Raw genomic sequence first — 15,270 nt, forward strand, 5'->3', positions numbered from 1 at the left:
GTAACTCCAAGTCAATCACACTCCTGTGAAATCAAACTGTCCACTTAGGAAGCAACACTGATTGACAATCAATTTCACATGCTGTTGTGCAAATGGAATAGACAACAGGTGGAAATTATAGACAATTAGCAAGACACCCCCAATAAAGGAGTGGTTCTACAGGTGGTGACCACAGAACACTTCTCAGTTCCTATGCTTCCTGGCTGATGTTTTGGTCACTTTTGAATGCTGGCGGTGCTTTCACTCTAGTGGTAGCATGAGACAGAGTCTACAACCCACACAAGTGGCTCAGGTAGTGCAGCTCATCCAGGATGGCACATCAATGCGAGCTGTGGCAAGAAGGTATGCTGTGTCTGTCAGCGTAGTGTCCAGAGCATGGAGGCGCCTCCTGGAGACAGGCCAGTACATCAGGAGGCGTGGAGGAGGCTATACGAGGGCAACAACCCAGCAGCAGGATCGCTACCTCCGCCTTTGTGCAAGGAGGAGCAGGAGGAGCACTGCCAGAGCCCTGCAAAATGACCTCCAGCAGGCCACAAATGTGCATGTGTCTGCTCAAACGGTCAGAAACAGACTTCATGAGGGTGGTATGAGGGCCCGACGTCCACAGTGTGCTTACAGCCCAACACCGTGCAGGATGTTTGGCATTTGCTAGAGAACACCAATTGGCGCCCTGTGCTCTTCACAGATGAAAGCAGGTTCACACTGAGCACATGTGACAGAGTCTGGAGACGCCGTGGAGAACGTTCTGCTGCCTGCAACATCCTCCAGCATGACCGGTTTGGCGGTGGGTCAGTAATGGTGTGGGGTGGCATTTCTTTGGGGGGCCACACAGCCCTACATGTGCTCGCCAGAGGTAGCCTGACTGCCATTAGGTACCGAGATGAGATTCTCAGACCCCTTGTGAGACCATATGCTGGTGCGGTTGGCCCTGGGTTCCTCCTAATGCAAGACAATGCTAGACCTCATGTGGCTGGAGTGTGTCAGCAGGCGTTGTAGGGAGGTCATACAGGCACATAGAGGCCAGACACACTACTGAGCCTCATTTTGACTTGTTTTCAGGACATTACAAAGTTGGATCGGCCTGTAGTGTGGTTTTCCACTTTGATTTTGAGTGTGACTCCTAATCCAGACCTCCATCGGTTGATAAATTTGATTTCAATTGACGTGTGATTTTGTCAACACATTCAACTATGTAAAGAAAGGAGTATTTAATGAGATTTCATTCAGATCTAGGATGTTTTGTTTTAGTGTTCCCTTTATTTTTGAGCAGTGTATATGACCAGCACCTGTACACTTCAGTTTGCCCGGAAAGCAGAAATCAATGACCAGCAGATTTTTGCAGATCCCTGTCATCATAATGGAAGTAGAATGTGGTGTTTTTCAAATTAATGCAAGATATGGTACTGAATGCAGGGAACGTGCTGCAGGGTCTTAATTGTTTAAACAAAAAACCCACATCGGTGGATATGTGGCGATTGTTGTACACAATTGCATAACAGGTCTTAAATATAACTTCACTGTAGGCAGCCACATTTTGAAGTTAAGGCCCAGGTTGCATGTAAATTGTAGCTGCTCATACTATAGTATCCCCTTGTCCCTACAGCAGATTCTGATTTAATATATTCAGTTGAACTACCAGCATGCATACTTTCATGTAGTCTGATACCACTTCAAATATACTTTGTTTCAACTGAAGAGTAATTTTCAGTCATGAGAAATGAAAGCCAATACAATTTCTATAAACATTTATCTATCTTTATTAGACAGAGGTATAAGCTCAGACAAGGACTCCATATTGTTTCAGAACGTCTGTGTATTTTGCAATCTTGGCCTCAACGTTCTTTTCTGCCAACTTGGTCAGCTTGGTCACTGTCTTTTTCTTGGAGTAGCGGAGCTTAGCCTTCTCCTTTCTCTTCTCCTCCAGGGTCGCTGTGATAGCCTGGTACTTCCAGCCAACCTCGTGTGCCAGACGCCCAAGGAGAGCAAACTGAGGGGGAAAGAAAATCAAAGTCGGGACATTTCACTGCATATCATCGGCAAACTAAACATGTACCTGAGACATTCCACCACCAGCTAAAAATGTCTAAATTCAGAGTTTCTTAAAAATTGAGAATGATTTCACAAACAAAACACCTTAAGTAGAATTGGATGCGTTCCTTGATATTGCATTTAACAAGTCTAGACATATGTTTAAAGCTTCAACTGGTGACACAACCTGTCCCACTCAACTCAGCAATCAGATCCGAAAAGTTTGTCTCATCAAAAGATGATCAGTTTCGGGATAAAAAGCTCATCACTGTCAAGTTAAGAACTGTTGTGGCAGGTAAAATTGAAGCATTTCGATGCGAGTGCATGTTTGTAAGTTTTACAGCCATACAGGCTCTACAGTTAAAGTCAAGTGTGACTGTCAAATCTCATTTAGACTCAAATATTCAAGGCTCACCTTGCGAGTGGGCTTCAGACGCACAATCTTAAGGGCAGCTGGAACAACCATGCGCTTCCTCTGTGGAACAAAGGCCAGAATGAGATAAAAGAAGAAAACACATTGTCTAAACACTGATAGGAAGGCATGTCTCAGACAGTATTTCTTTTCAAAGTCACTCAAACAAGGTAGGTAAGGTAATAAAAATGACATCACAGACAGCAGAGTTACAAGCCTTGTTATTAACTAAGATTCATCACCTTGTCATAAGGTGGGGGGATACCGTCAAACACCTTCAGCCTCTCCAGAGCAGCCTGGCCTCTCTTGGTTTTGTGGGGCAGCATGCCTGGTTAGCAGAGAAGATACTTAAGTCACCTATACATTTTCAGTTAGAAACCACTGCAGCTGTAACACCGTTTACTGTCCAAGCACAAGTCTCCGTCCCCATCCAACTCAGCAATCAGATCCGAAAAGTTTGTCTCATCAATAGATGATCAGCTTCGGGATAAAGAGCTCATCACTGTCAAGCAAGGAACAACTTGCGCTGGATCAAACTAATGCATGTATCTCACAGCTTTACAAGATGTAACCTATTAAATAAAATGTACATGCATCTGATTTCTCAATTACACTGTCAATTGTTCAGTTTATATTCTTGCAACGTTCTCTTTAAGAACTGTTCGGCAGTAATGAAATAATTTCATGAAGTTTCCATGTCCGAGTAGTGCCACATTCTCACCTCTCACGGTCCTCCAGAAGATCCTGCTGGGAGCTCTGAAGTGGTACGGCCCACGAGAGGGGTTGGTGTTCATCCGCTTACGCAAGAAAGCCAGGTACTTCACTGTAGAGAGGCACATAATGCAGATATTTAAACAGCGTTATAAATACTTCCACTAAGGAGTGGGAACCATTACTTCAGTATGAAATGCTGATGTCTCAGATGGTAGTGCATGTAAGGTAGTCTCATGGTCATTGAAACTCGAATTACAGTGGTAAAACATCACTGACAAGCATGTCAAAAAGGAACACAAAGAAAAGCTTAATTTAACATATATACCCTACTTACGCTTGTTACGGTAGAAGTTGCCGGAGATGTTAATGCCTTCACATCTCACGACCACCACTTTGTGTCCTGAAAGACCAAGAAAGAGAAAACCATGAGTTTTTGGGTGTGGAAAACATATAGCCACGGTAATGATCATCTCAATCCCGTCTCAGATGGTAGTGCATGTGAGTTTTCTCATGGTCGTTAAACTCAAGCAAGGTAGATAAACTGATCATCATTGACAGACTGGAGCAACACAGCGGCTTCTCGGTTCAGTATTGAAATACAGCGTTGACTTGTGGATTTAGCCAAGACAATTACATCAAATTACACCTCAAATTGTTATTTTAAAACTTACCCAGCAGAACCTGTTTAGCCACAAGGGCAGCAAGCCGGCCGAGTAGATGGCCCCTGCCATCAAGCAGCAGAACCTGCAGGTTTGAAAGAGGAGTAACGTTATTTCTTCGACCTAAAAATGAGCTTGCCTATAAACTTGCATGATAACGTTAACCAAATCATACAGGCGCTTTTAACTTAAGCCAATGCCTGACTGTTGCTGGTCATATTCCACGAAGACTATACTTAATAGTTGACGTTTCTAAGCAGAAATCACATATTAAACAATCACTGCCAATTTATGAAACGTTTGAGAACTTTGAGAAAGGTATTGTTGCATCGGCACACTGACATGTTGGCTTAGCATCAACGCCAAAGCATGCTGACACGTTAACTATAATTTAGACCTAAATAACGTCGTACATAAAACGATTTCATGTATATAAAAAAAAAAAATGAATATTTGTTTTTATTTAGTACACTTACTGGTCCGTTACCTGGACTTGCACATATTCCGTAAGTTAAACTTAGCAAGCTACCAGCACTAACTCGTTGGGGAAGCTGCCATGATGAAGGCATGTCCACTTTAGTTAGCTAAGGCTAGCGGTCTCAAACATGCTTTAAAATCTTCTCTTAAGACAAACACCGAACGAAAAAACGATCACACCAAGGTGTCCCGTGGTTATTGCCCGCATATTAACTGTAAAAGACGAGATTCAACCTCAACTAAAAAGCAAATAAAAGACATTATGATTCCGCAGCAAGTGCTCACCTTATTGAACCGGTCCGCCATGATGTGCGAAAAGAAAGACACACGGGGTTGCTCGTGGTAAAAGGCACGGGCAGGCGGAAGTGACGACTTTTACATTTCTTTCTCGTGGGAAGTGTGAACTTGTTGCATCGCCTCCGTTATGTGGCGGGAGAAGTGTAGTTTATTATCGATTCGTCTTGTTCCAGATTCTATTTCTGATGTATTCTTGATTTCCAATTTATAATTTATATTTTCAACTCTCTTTCTGCAATTTTTGTTGTCAGATTTCAAACTTGGACTCATAGAAACATTATCCAACTCAATGCACCATCCTTCTGTATGGCGCTTTTAATCACTTGTCAAATGATTTCAACTAAGAATGGGCTTGGGTTGAATTGGAGAAAAGTTGTGTTACTGTGAACCATCCAAATGTCATTACTTCTGTAGGCTCATTAATTTAGAGATAATGTGCACTTTAATTGGAAATTTGTCTGATTTATTCAGCTTGGAAATCCGGTTTGTGGGTATATGTGCTTCAAGGATTTAAATTAACAACTGGGGAAAGGGAGCAACTACACCAGGGCCCCAGACCCACACTGGACTGAGGGCCTCATAGTCACTGCATGTCAGCACAATCACATATAAACAAAATGCTTTTAAAACCAAATTTGTGTCAAAATGTCCAAGGTACATATTGCCTATGTCAGTGATTATATACTATATACTCAGCAAAAAAGTAACATCCCTTTTTCAGGACACTGTTTTATAAAGATAATTCTGTAAAAATCCAAATAACTTTACATATCTTTATTGTAAAGGGTGCAAAAAATGTTTTTAATGCTTGTTCAATGAACCATAAACAATCAATGACCATGCACCTGTGAAATAGTCATTTAGTATACAGACGGTAAGCAATTAAGGTCACAGCTGTAAAAACTTAAAACACAAAAGAGAACTTTCTACTGACTCTGAAAAACACTAAATGAAAGATGCCCAGGGTCTCTTCATCTCATCTGTGTGAACGTGCCTTTGGTATGCTGCAAGGAAGCATTAGGACTGCCGATGTTGCCAGAGCAATAAGGGCCTTTGGTGTAAGAGACCCTGGTTCAATTCCCTTTCCCTGAGCAAAACACTTAACCCCTAGTAGCTTCAGAGGCGTGCAACCTCGGACATAACAATTGTAAGTCGCTTTGGATAAGAGTGTCAGCTAATAGATGGGTGTACAATAAAATGCAATGTCTGTACTGTGAGATGCCTAAGAAAACACTACAGGGAGACAGGAAGGACAGCTGATCGTTCTGGCAGTGGCACTCCACATGTGACAACACCTGCACAGGACCACACCAGATTTTTACAGATTACTTTTGATTTTGACCACCCCCCCTTGTTCAGGGACACATTTTTCCATTTCTGTTTCTTACATGTCTGTGAAACTTTGTTCAGTTTATGTCTTAGTTGTTGAATCTTTTTATGTTCATACAAATTATACAGTTGCTAAAAATAAAAGCAGTCGTTACTGAGAGGATGTTTCTTTTTTTGCTGAGTGTGTATATATATATATATATATATACACACACACACACACACACACACACACACTGTATATGCAACTTATGATAATTCACTCAAGTGAATATGCCAACTATTGTTTATACAATTAATTGATTATTAAAAGAATTGAATTTTCTGTTGATCAATTAATTGTCACTGTACTAAAAGATACATCTACCAATGTCATTTACATTACAAGTTTATTTATACATCACACAAGATTATAAGCTGATGTTCCCATATGAAGCATTAAAGCTATTTAAGTTTTAACACTTCAGCCATTTGCCTGCAACAGACAGCACACTGACATACTACAAAACAGTGATGAAAAAGTTTTACAACTTGTGTCACAGCATGCCATGGAAACACTAATCATTTTATGAACCGTTTTAATAACTTTCAAGCATTTACAGAATAATCACCCACACATTCATGACTGGCCCGTTGACACGGTCCATTCAGCAATCTGAAGAATTGTTGAGAAAACTGTAACTTTTTTTTATGAAGGTTTCACTCAGTCATCGTGCTTCAGCTTCCTGATCTTTCCCTTGTGGCGGTCAATCTCGCGCTGCAGACGTTCAATCTCCATTTTGTGGTGGTCAATTTCCTCCTGGTGATGCTGCTTCAATGCAGCCAGCTGCTCCTGCTCCTTACGCCTTATGTGCAGATGGACAGATATAATGATGGAGGAGCAAAATAAACAGTGGGAAAAGAGAGGGAGGGAACGGACAGTGGACAAAGAGGATTTTAATTAAAACACAATTTGGTGACTTAGAGGTTTGGGGTCCATGATTTAGAAAGATGTAACAGAGCTAACACTCTCAGTCCACATTTGGTTGCTGTAATGGAAAGACAAGCATACTTGAAGTACATCTCCTCCTCAGCGGCCTGCTTCTTCCCCATGGCTCCACCTGCCTCTCTGATGGACCCTCCACCGCCACCACCTTTACCTGCACCTTTACCGAGCTCACCCAGCTGAGTCGGGCAGGGAAGCAGTCAAAACGAAAATGTTTAGTATACATTTAGAGGTGTTAAGGGCTTTGCTCTGTAGACATGTATCAAAGAGACAGACTTCAAATTAGCAAAGTTAATTTCGTTCCTGTTTTTTTAAATATTAAGACTGTGATATATTAAGGTAGAGTCAGTTGGACGCAATGAAACTGACCCCTTTCTCAAGGTCAATTTTCAGTTTACTTCACAAAGAGGAAAGAGCTTCTTTTGTTGTTGTTTTTTAACGTGATAGAGGTATTTGGAACAGACCAGAAACTGTCTGAGTGACAACTACACAACCACAACCTCAGAGGACAAACCAACTCATAGAACTTAATTATTTTCTAAATGAACTGGTTTGGAGGCAACTACTCGTGTATTTTATTTTGACAAAACTTGATTAAAATGAATCCCTGCTCATTTATCCTCGACATTGTTGTGAATCTCTCCCACTGATCAATGCCCTAAAACTTGATTTCTACTAAATTCCTCTAAACTACAATCATGTCACCGTCAGTTTTTTTTACCTGCTTGTCATAAAGGCTTTCAGTTAGGCACGACGATTAAGCTAACGTTAACTCATTTAAAAGGATTCACACACATGACAGAGTAACGTTACAAAAAAGTGATCTTCACATCAAGTGGTTTATTTTCAGGAGGTATTTTACCTGGTCGGATGACATTCTCAGCTGTGAAGTGACAAAACTCCTGATGTTAGGCCTTAAAAACCTCGCCATGTTTGACTATCATATGAAAACAACACTGACAGCAACTTGCCCTTGTCCCCCAAAATTACGCCACAGGACAGCGCCATTATTAGTCAGACGGGGGTGACGACACGAGCGTGACGCTGTTGTAATGAGAAACCGAGGTACTTAACAATTCATTTAATGATACATTGTTACATGACGCTACCAAATTAGTTTCTATATACGTAACAAGTAATTAAATATAGTGTAAGGAAAAATACCGTGTCCCTTTTTGATAATGGTATGGTCTCAAAAATGGACAGCGTGACTCCGCACGTTTTTTTACGTAGTCGCTGACTGCACGTTCATATCAGACGTTTAAGTTGGAGATTTTACCATGCAAAACCCTTTTATACAGTCACATACATGCATTATTGAATCTCTTACAATCTATTAATCTAGTTATACTATTAAAAACATTATGTAACACTTAAAATTTGTTTCTTTTATCATTTTACACAGGGTTTCAGTCTCCTTCAGGCAGCACACACAATACATACAAATAGTTCTAATTAGAACAGAATAGAAATATATGTATATTTTTTACAGTTATATACATAATTATACAAAAGGTAGCAATATGATGCAAAAACCAGCATAACAAATTTCCAAGTCATTTATTTATGGAGTTTGAAGTGAATTTATTAATGTTAACAACACCCTGGCTGCTTCTTTTTGTCTGAATTACTGTTTAAATAATTGTCGTCACTGACTATTCAATTTTATTTTTACTATGCATGTTTTTATTAATTGAATTTTTAATAAAATTTCGGGAAAAGCCAGAAAATAAATAAATAAAAACTTTAGATTTTTATAAAATCGTATGCATATGTTGTATATTAAAAAGCTACAATAGATTCATGACAGATCATTTCAGTCTATTGTTGTAAATGAGTCCAAAGGAAACCCTTATAACCCTTGTGTATCTACACAAGTGTTGTGAATGTTCGATCAATAAAAAGTAGTATGCCATGTTGCAAAATGCTGGCTTGCATTAAACTAAAACTCATCATGGTGTATTACTGAACACCGTCACTGTCGGCTCTAAATGAAGGACATAGCCGAGCTCTGTCATGCTTGGAAGGACAAACTTACTTTTTACTTTTAATTTGAATATATATATTAGAAAAAAATAAAACAAACCATATGGAATGCTTTGAAGGATTTTATTCAATGCTGCAAACAAAGTATACAGTCCCCTCACTGAACAAAACAAGCACTGGCTTATGTGGTGGAAGGAGCCTTGCAGACCTCCTTCCCCCCTTCCCCAAGTCCCCTATAAATATTTGCTTGCCAGGAAAATCAAGGCTCACTCCGGCCCAAAACCAAGAGAAGAAACTAAGAAACACAGAATCAACTTAAAATTTTAAACCACATTCAACATTTTTCACAATTCACACCATACGCCATTACTATAATCATCAAAGTTACATATGTACAGGTAAGGTTGAAATCTAGTCGGCAAGCAAGTGCTTTAGAAAAAGTAAAATAACCCCCCCCCCCGCCAATGCATGTAAAAAATGAATCACAAGTCCCAACCTAAATTCAAATGAAACCTTCTGCACCGCTTTGTTCATGATGTGTCCATTATATGAACAAAAACAGAGTTAATTAGAGGCCCCCATGTTTATTCACTGTGACAAAGCATCTAGATAGTTCCTCATGCAAAACTGAGAATTTGAGTTGATGACTACATTAACGTTTTTACTCTTGAGCTTGCCTAGAGATACTTCGAAAAGAAACAGTTGCACTTGAAGGACAAATCAAATTCTGGCCTGTGTATCTGCGAAGAGCATTGTCATGAGTATGTATGAAGTTGTCTGTCTGCCCACCAATCATATGTTTTCTTGTTTTTTTTTTAAATCCACAATAAATAAAACTGTTTAGGTTAACCACTTTATAAACTAAAGCTATAAAAAGACTTATGCCATTAACAGTTGGATGTCATGTACACATCACAACAGAAACACATAGTCCAGCAAGTAAAAATCTTTTAGGACAAAGTTATAATGAAAATGTACAGAAAGTAAATAATTTCAATGACAATAGGTTTTGCTGAACACACATTGCTCAGAAGTATTGCTCTCGATGAGTGCTTATTAGGTGTCTCTAGAGAAAGAGCGGAGACGTCAATTCAAGTTTCAATTCTTTTTTTTCTTTTTTTTTTTACGCTGGCTTGTGCTGATATGTTTTGGTTTTGTTTAAAACAAAGTTTCAAAGGGAACAAAATAGAAAGTATGGCAAGTTGAGAATTGACTAAAATAAGATAAAAGGCGGGGGGGGGGGTTGAAAAAGACCAGGGGTGTGTCACAGGGCCAGGAGCGGTCTGCGAAGGCCCTTTGCAGGAGGCAGCGGTCGCCGCTCCCCCTTCCAGCCCCGTCAGTCCTGCTTGACGTTGCCCAGTGCTCTGAGGCGCTCCAGGAGGGGAGGGTGGGAATAGTGCCACATGGAAAACAACCAGTCAGCCACCGGGAAGCCCAGGTTGTCCTTGTTGAGCTTGATGAGGGCAGAGTAGAGCTCGGAGGCTTTGCCCATGCTGCGTGCAAAGGCATCTGCCTGGAACTCAAACCTGCGACTCAGGACTGTCAGACAGAAGGACAGAAGCTGCAAAGACAAAAACATAAATCTGAATTTTTGAGGACGACTGCAAATAATGACGTTAAATGAGTCAACAGGTCCAAAACTGACTAACAATATTTATCACTCCCACACTCACCTCATTGTACGGGGAGAAGATGAACTGGAAGATAATCATCAAGCCTATTAATGTGGGTTGGCTGTTATCGAAGCCAAAAGCTACAAACAGCTCCTTGCGTCCAATCAGAACAGCAAACAGCGAGAAGCACAAGAAGGAATTCATCTGCAGAAAGAACAGTCAGCAGATGTTAGGCACACACCAACTTACATCTGAATGTCTTTATCTTATTGTGTTACACACAGGCCAACTAGTTTAGCTACAGAGTCAGGAGAACAACTGTTAACGGAGACAATGCGTAACCTGACTGATGACGATATTCTTGACAGTGTGGCCAAGCTTCCAGTGGCCCAGCTCATGACCCAGGACTGCAAGGATCTCTGGGTTGTTGCATCCTTGTTTCTTGTTCTGTGGACGTATTTGTAAGAGAGCAACAAAGTTTGATCACACAGAAAGACAAAACAATGGTTTAACATCCAGGTCACAGGGATCCTTAAGCTGGAGTAGGCAACGTTGGAGAAACTAGCTAGAGAAGGTCTCCAAGAGAGTAGTATCCAAACGAAAAACAAATCCCACCCCATTTCGTCAGGCCTCACTCCAAAGCCATTCCCCCAAAACATGTTTAATGCTGGACTGTGACAGCCACAGATGCCTAATTTGTTTTTAATTTTTATGACACAGCATTTGAGTTATTGATCATTGACCCTAGCCTTACAACAGCCGGTTTGAACATGAATAGGTATGTGTGCTTTTGAGAAAAGACACTTAAGCCTTCTCTGCTCACTCACTACAAGTCGCTTAGGATAGAAATATTGCTAGATGATCAAAAAGGTCCCCCAACCTCTTGGGCTACTTGTACTTTTCCTCAAAGTGAACAGATTATAAGAGTGTCAAATCTAATGAATTATGCATTTATTTTAGGTTACAGAAGGCACTTATCCTTAAATTGTTGTGAAGTCGGGACATTATATGATTCTTGGATGAGGAAGAACAAAGAGACAATGCATGCTGATGGAACCCTGGTTTCTATCATAGCACTAGGAACTTTTCTGAATACACCCTATGTGACCTTGGGCTTGGCTTTTGAGTCACTGGCTGAATCATCGCTCTCTGGCTGCTCGGGCTGTGGCTCTCCAGACTTGTTGAGAGGCGAGTAGTCTTCCAGCAGAGTGTCAAACAGCACAATGCGCTTGTTCTTGAAGAAACCGTAGAAGTACGCGTTGCTGTGGGACGAGCGCTTGGAACCTGGAAATATGGAAAAACGTTGAAGACAATCAAAGGGCGGTGTCTCAACAACAAACTTGTAGAAATGCTCAACAGATCTTAAAAACGTTTAATATTCATACTGTAATAATGACAAGATGTCACACAAGAAGCTTTGATGATTTAACAAGCATGTGGTTCCACATGTGAGCACCCTGGATTTAACAGATTTACTTTACCTTCAACTACATACACCTTAGTAAGGGGGAAGTTTATACTCTTGGCCATCGACTCAATATCTGTCTTCAGCTCTCCGTCTGGCAAAGGAGTGAACTTGTCAAACAGGGGAGCGATGTAGTCAGCATAGATTGTTACTAGTACCTGGGAACACATGAGAAGAGGAGACGCATCATACTGAATTGTTAGTACCAAACAACTAGGCTAACTACAGAGTTTTACTTCCGAGTTACTTTGTTTCCATATTACATACAGACAGATTTCTACAAGTTCATTCGTTTAACAGCTGGCAGGGAGAATGCAGCACTAACCAGAGAAACAGCCAGGGTAAAGAGCCAGGCATAGATGAAAAAATAGTCTCCACCAATCTTTATGATGTACAGCAGGAGCGAGGTGACGGGCAGCAGGATACACTGGGTCACAACAAACTTCTTTACAGCATCCTTAAGGAAGAAGCCCATCGTCTGACAGGAAGACAAGACACCGATATAAAAAAAGACAATAGCGCATAACAGAAAAAGAGAGGACGCTGTCAGGATGTGTGTGCGTGTGTGTATGCATGACCAACAGTGACCTAGGTCTTAAACTGATCTTTTAAATATAAAATAGGCAAACTCGACTTCTGATGTGGCTAAAAAAGGTTTTTATTTCACTTTTTCACAGAGAAAGCTACTGTGGTCAGTTACGAAAGATTGTAATAGTGACAAGCAGTCACAGTGAAAAAATATTTAAATGTTTGTATAAATATCTGCAATAGGTCCTGCAGCATTATTTAATCTTTGCTGTCCATCTGCATGTTTCCAATGCAGCTAAACACACTACTTGCATTGCAGTTGTGGATCCCATAAGACGGTTAGTGTGTGACACATCACTTGGGGGTGATGGCGCATAGATAAGATGCTTGCCTTTGGTGTGGGAGACCTGGGTTTGATTCCCACTGTGAGACATCCACCATTGTGTCTCTGAGAAAGACACTTAATCCCTAGATGCATAGCAATTGTAAGTCGCTTTGGATAAAAGCGTCAGCTAAATTAATAAATGTTAATTCACACTGGTTGCAATTCATTTTTACAGTCAGGGGATCCAGCTGATAAAAGCTGCTGTTCTTCCTGAGGAAGGAAACTACAAACATTTAACTGCTGAAGTTCAGGCCTCCAGAGGTCTATTCGGTGAGTGTACCTGCTGATTGAAGCCGTGCTTCTCCTCAATGACAAATGTGTTGTACAGACTCCAGGGAAGTCCAGTTAAGGCACTGAACAGCGTGGCGAGCGTCAGAAACACGAGTGACTGGGTGATCTCGTACTCTGAACTTAACCCAAAGCGAGTTGTCACAGACCCAGCGACACCCCACAGAAGCGGGATACCACCCAGGAGCAGGATCAACTAAAAGGAATTGGGCATAACACAAAACATTTTACATATCAACTTAAATTTGTGGCATAAACACACAATGAAAATTACTATTCCTAGTGGAATATTCATGGTAACATAAACAATCTTAAAGTAATACTCTATGCCCACTTGAAGTGACGCAAGTTAAGAACCAGCCTTTTGATACTCACAGCCCACTGTTCACTGATTGTGAATGGGTTTTTTTGTCATGCAATCTATGACTTTTAAATTACTGGCTTTCTTACCGTCCCTTCAGTCTCAGAGTAGAGTCCAGACCAAAAGCTGAAGTTGCTTTTATCCAGCTGATAAAGACGTGACTTCTCAAACGTTTCAGAATCCATGATCTTCCCTAGTTCCTGTGGCACATGTGTCGTCGATCTGTATATGCTCCTCTGTGGAGGGGAAAGATCAGCACAAATATCATGTATACCCGCTTGATCGATAGTATCAGATTTTGTTCATAATCAGATTTATGCTCTCACTTTTTCCAAGATCTAGCTCTTAATTCTAACTTTGAAAAACATGCACATCACATACAATCACATGTTTTGAGTTACCTACTTTCTTTGATAGGTTCATTTTTTTTAGGGTTTTTTTTAACCTCTAAAATGGCTTATTAACAAAGTTTGGGAATACACCCAATTTAACAAAATTTGCAAATTAAAAATAACCACAAAAAAATCAAACCCCTGCCCCCCTGTCCTTGCAATCTAATTAAACTACATATCGCACTTATTAACACTTTTGCTGGAGGCTGCATTATGTTCTGACACAATATCCTGTTTCTGTGGGAAATATACTAAACCACTCCAAAGAAGCCATTTAATCGTGACTTTACAGAACTTGCTAAGAAGAAACTTCAATTACACGATTCAGAAAATGCAGGGCCTTGTATGTTATTATTATAACATTTATTGTATTAGGAACATACATCTGTCCACTGCATCTCAATACTGATTTAAACTAATTCAAACTTTGCGTCTGATACTGACAAATGATTAACTTACCTGTCTGTAAGAAAGGTATGCCTCCCACAGATACACTGTCCACGAAAATCCCAAAACAGCATAAAATATCAGTTTTTCCACCGGGAGATCAAATACAGATTCAACCATCTTTGCTCAGTTGTTTTGGTGTAACGTTTTGTTGTTGGAGCAGCGATGAGTAGCTCGCAGACTAACGGTTAAACGTTTCCTAGCCTAACTGGTAGTTTCAGGCTAGCAGCTAACTTAGCTTCAGCTCTGAACACACACAGACAACGCTTTCAAGCTGACTTGAGGGAAACCTGTTCCGCTTTAGATCGACAGACACCGACTAAAAATATTAACTCGGAAATGTCTGCATCCAGTTTGCATTTCTGAGTCAAGGCTTTTACAGTTAATATCATTCCATTCATGCGAGATGCGAGTCTGACGATGAGGTGTGGCAACAAATTCTACCCCTACGGAAACCACTGCTATAACTTGGTTCCGCAGCCTTTTCATTTTACACATGAAAAGGAACTCACTGAAGGAACTCACTGAAATCAAACACATTTTTAGGTCTTAATAGTAACATACTCCAATGCGCAGATATCCCAACTAATGTTTGTCTTAACCTAAACGTTTGAATCTTGTATCCATCGCTAAATCGTCCGCAAATTAAACGGAAGTCTGGTCAAATAAATTAACCAAGAGTGGTGTTTAGTTGCTAAAATCGCATTCAGGTTCGAACGGCAGACTGCTTTTAACAGAAAGCAGTCATTGTAAAAGACAAACTGTTAGTCAAACATGGGACCTGTGCAAAAAGTTGTCTTAATGGAAAGTTTATATATATATATATGAAACTAGGTCTCCATGTCTATCAATTTCCATTTTATCACTGCAATTGATTGATTGATAATAGCAGATAAAATAATCA

At 40.4% G+C, this 15,270-nt stretch overlaps 3 protein-coding genes and 5 non-coding genes across 9 annotated transcripts; all 8 read right to left on the minus strand.

The window, feature by feature from the left end:
• Window positions 1-1,741: 1,741 nt before the first annotated feature.
• rpl13a (ribosomal protein L13a) lies at window positions 1,742-4,658 on the minus strand. Of its 2 annotated transcripts, none has more exons than XM_046063457.1 (7): window positions 4,576-4,658; window positions 3,826-3,898; window positions 3,489-3,554; window positions 3,162-3,263; window positions 2,683-2,768; window positions 2,444-2,503; window positions 1,742-1,987 (listed from the first exon to the last, which is right to left on the minus strand). In XM_046063457.1, exons 1-7 carry the CDS (start codon window positions 4,594-4,596, stop codon window positions 1,778-1,780), a joined length of 618 nt encoding a protein of 205 aa, XP_045919413.1. In that variant the 5' UTR covers window positions 4,597-4,658; the 3' UTR covers window positions 1,742-1,777. The 2 variants fall into 2 exon arrangements, with proteins under 2 accessions (XP_045919413.1, XP_045919412.1); XM_046063456.1 differs by lacking the exon at window positions 4,576-4,658 and adding an exon at window positions 4,290-4,458.
• On the minus strand, window positions 2,227-2,302 carry LOC123979678. The gene has a single exon (XR_006827288.1). It is a non-coding gene; the product is annotated as a small nucleolar RNA SNORD50 (small nucleolar RNA).
• LOC123979676 lies at window positions 2,568-2,645 on the minus strand. Its single transcript, XR_006827286.1, has one exon. It is a non-coding gene; the product is annotated as a small nucleolar RNA SNORD34 (small nucleolar RNA).
• Window positions 2,873-2,948, minus strand: LOC123979677. The gene has a single exon (XR_006827287.1). It is a non-coding gene; the product is annotated as a small nucleolar RNA SNORD50 (small nucleolar RNA).
• On the minus strand, window positions 3,353-3,433 carry LOC123979674. The gene has a single exon (XR_006827284.1). It is a non-coding gene; the product is annotated as a small nucleolar RNA Z195/SNORD33/SNORD32 family (small nucleolar RNA).
• On the minus strand, window positions 3,631-3,713 carry LOC123979673. Its single transcript, XR_006827283.1, has one exon. It is a non-coding gene; the product is annotated as a small nucleolar RNA Z195/SNORD33/SNORD32 family (small nucleolar RNA).
• A 1,630-nt stretch (window positions 4,659-6,288) lies between the features above and the next one.
• atp5if1b (ATP synthase inhibitory factor subunit 1b) lies at window positions 6,289-7,921 on the minus strand. Its single transcript, XM_046063473.1, has 3 exons — window positions 7,764-7,921; window positions 6,968-7,080; window positions 6,289-6,761 (listed from the first exon to the last, which is right to left on the minus strand). Exons 1-3 carry the CDS (start codon window positions 7,830-7,832, stop codon window positions 6,620-6,622), a joined length of 324 nt encoding a protein of 107 aa, XP_045919429.1. The 5' UTR covers window positions 7,833-7,921; the 3' UTR covers window positions 6,289-6,619.
• Window positions 7,922-8,996: 1,075 nt separating this feature from the next.
• On the minus strand, window positions 8,997-14,909 carry zmpste24 (zinc metallopeptidase, STE24 homolog). Its single transcript, XM_046062825.1, has 9 exons — window positions 14,379-14,909; window positions 13,617-13,763; window positions 13,159-13,362; window positions 12,291-12,443; window positions 11,982-12,123; window positions 11,609-11,784; window positions 10,843-10,947; window positions 10,561-10,704; window positions 8,997-10,448 (listed from the first exon to the last, which is right to left on the minus strand). The coding sequence occupies exons 1-9, from the start codon at window positions 14,484-14,486 to the stop codon at window positions 10,224-10,226; spliced, it is 1,404 nt and encodes a 467-aa protein (XP_045918781.1). The 5' UTR covers window positions 14,487-14,909; the 3' UTR covers window positions 8,997-10,223.
• Window positions 14,910-15,270: the final 361 nt, after the last annotated feature.

Source organism: Micropterus dolomieu, linkage group LG11, assembly GCF_021292245.1.
Source record: "Micropterus dolomieu isolate WLL.071019.BEF.003 ecotype Adirondacks linkage group LG11, ASM2129224v1, whole genome shotgun sequence".
Lineage (NCBI taxonomy): Eukaryota > Metazoa > Chordata > Actinopteri > Centrarchiformes > Centrarchidae > Micropterus > Micropterus dolomieu.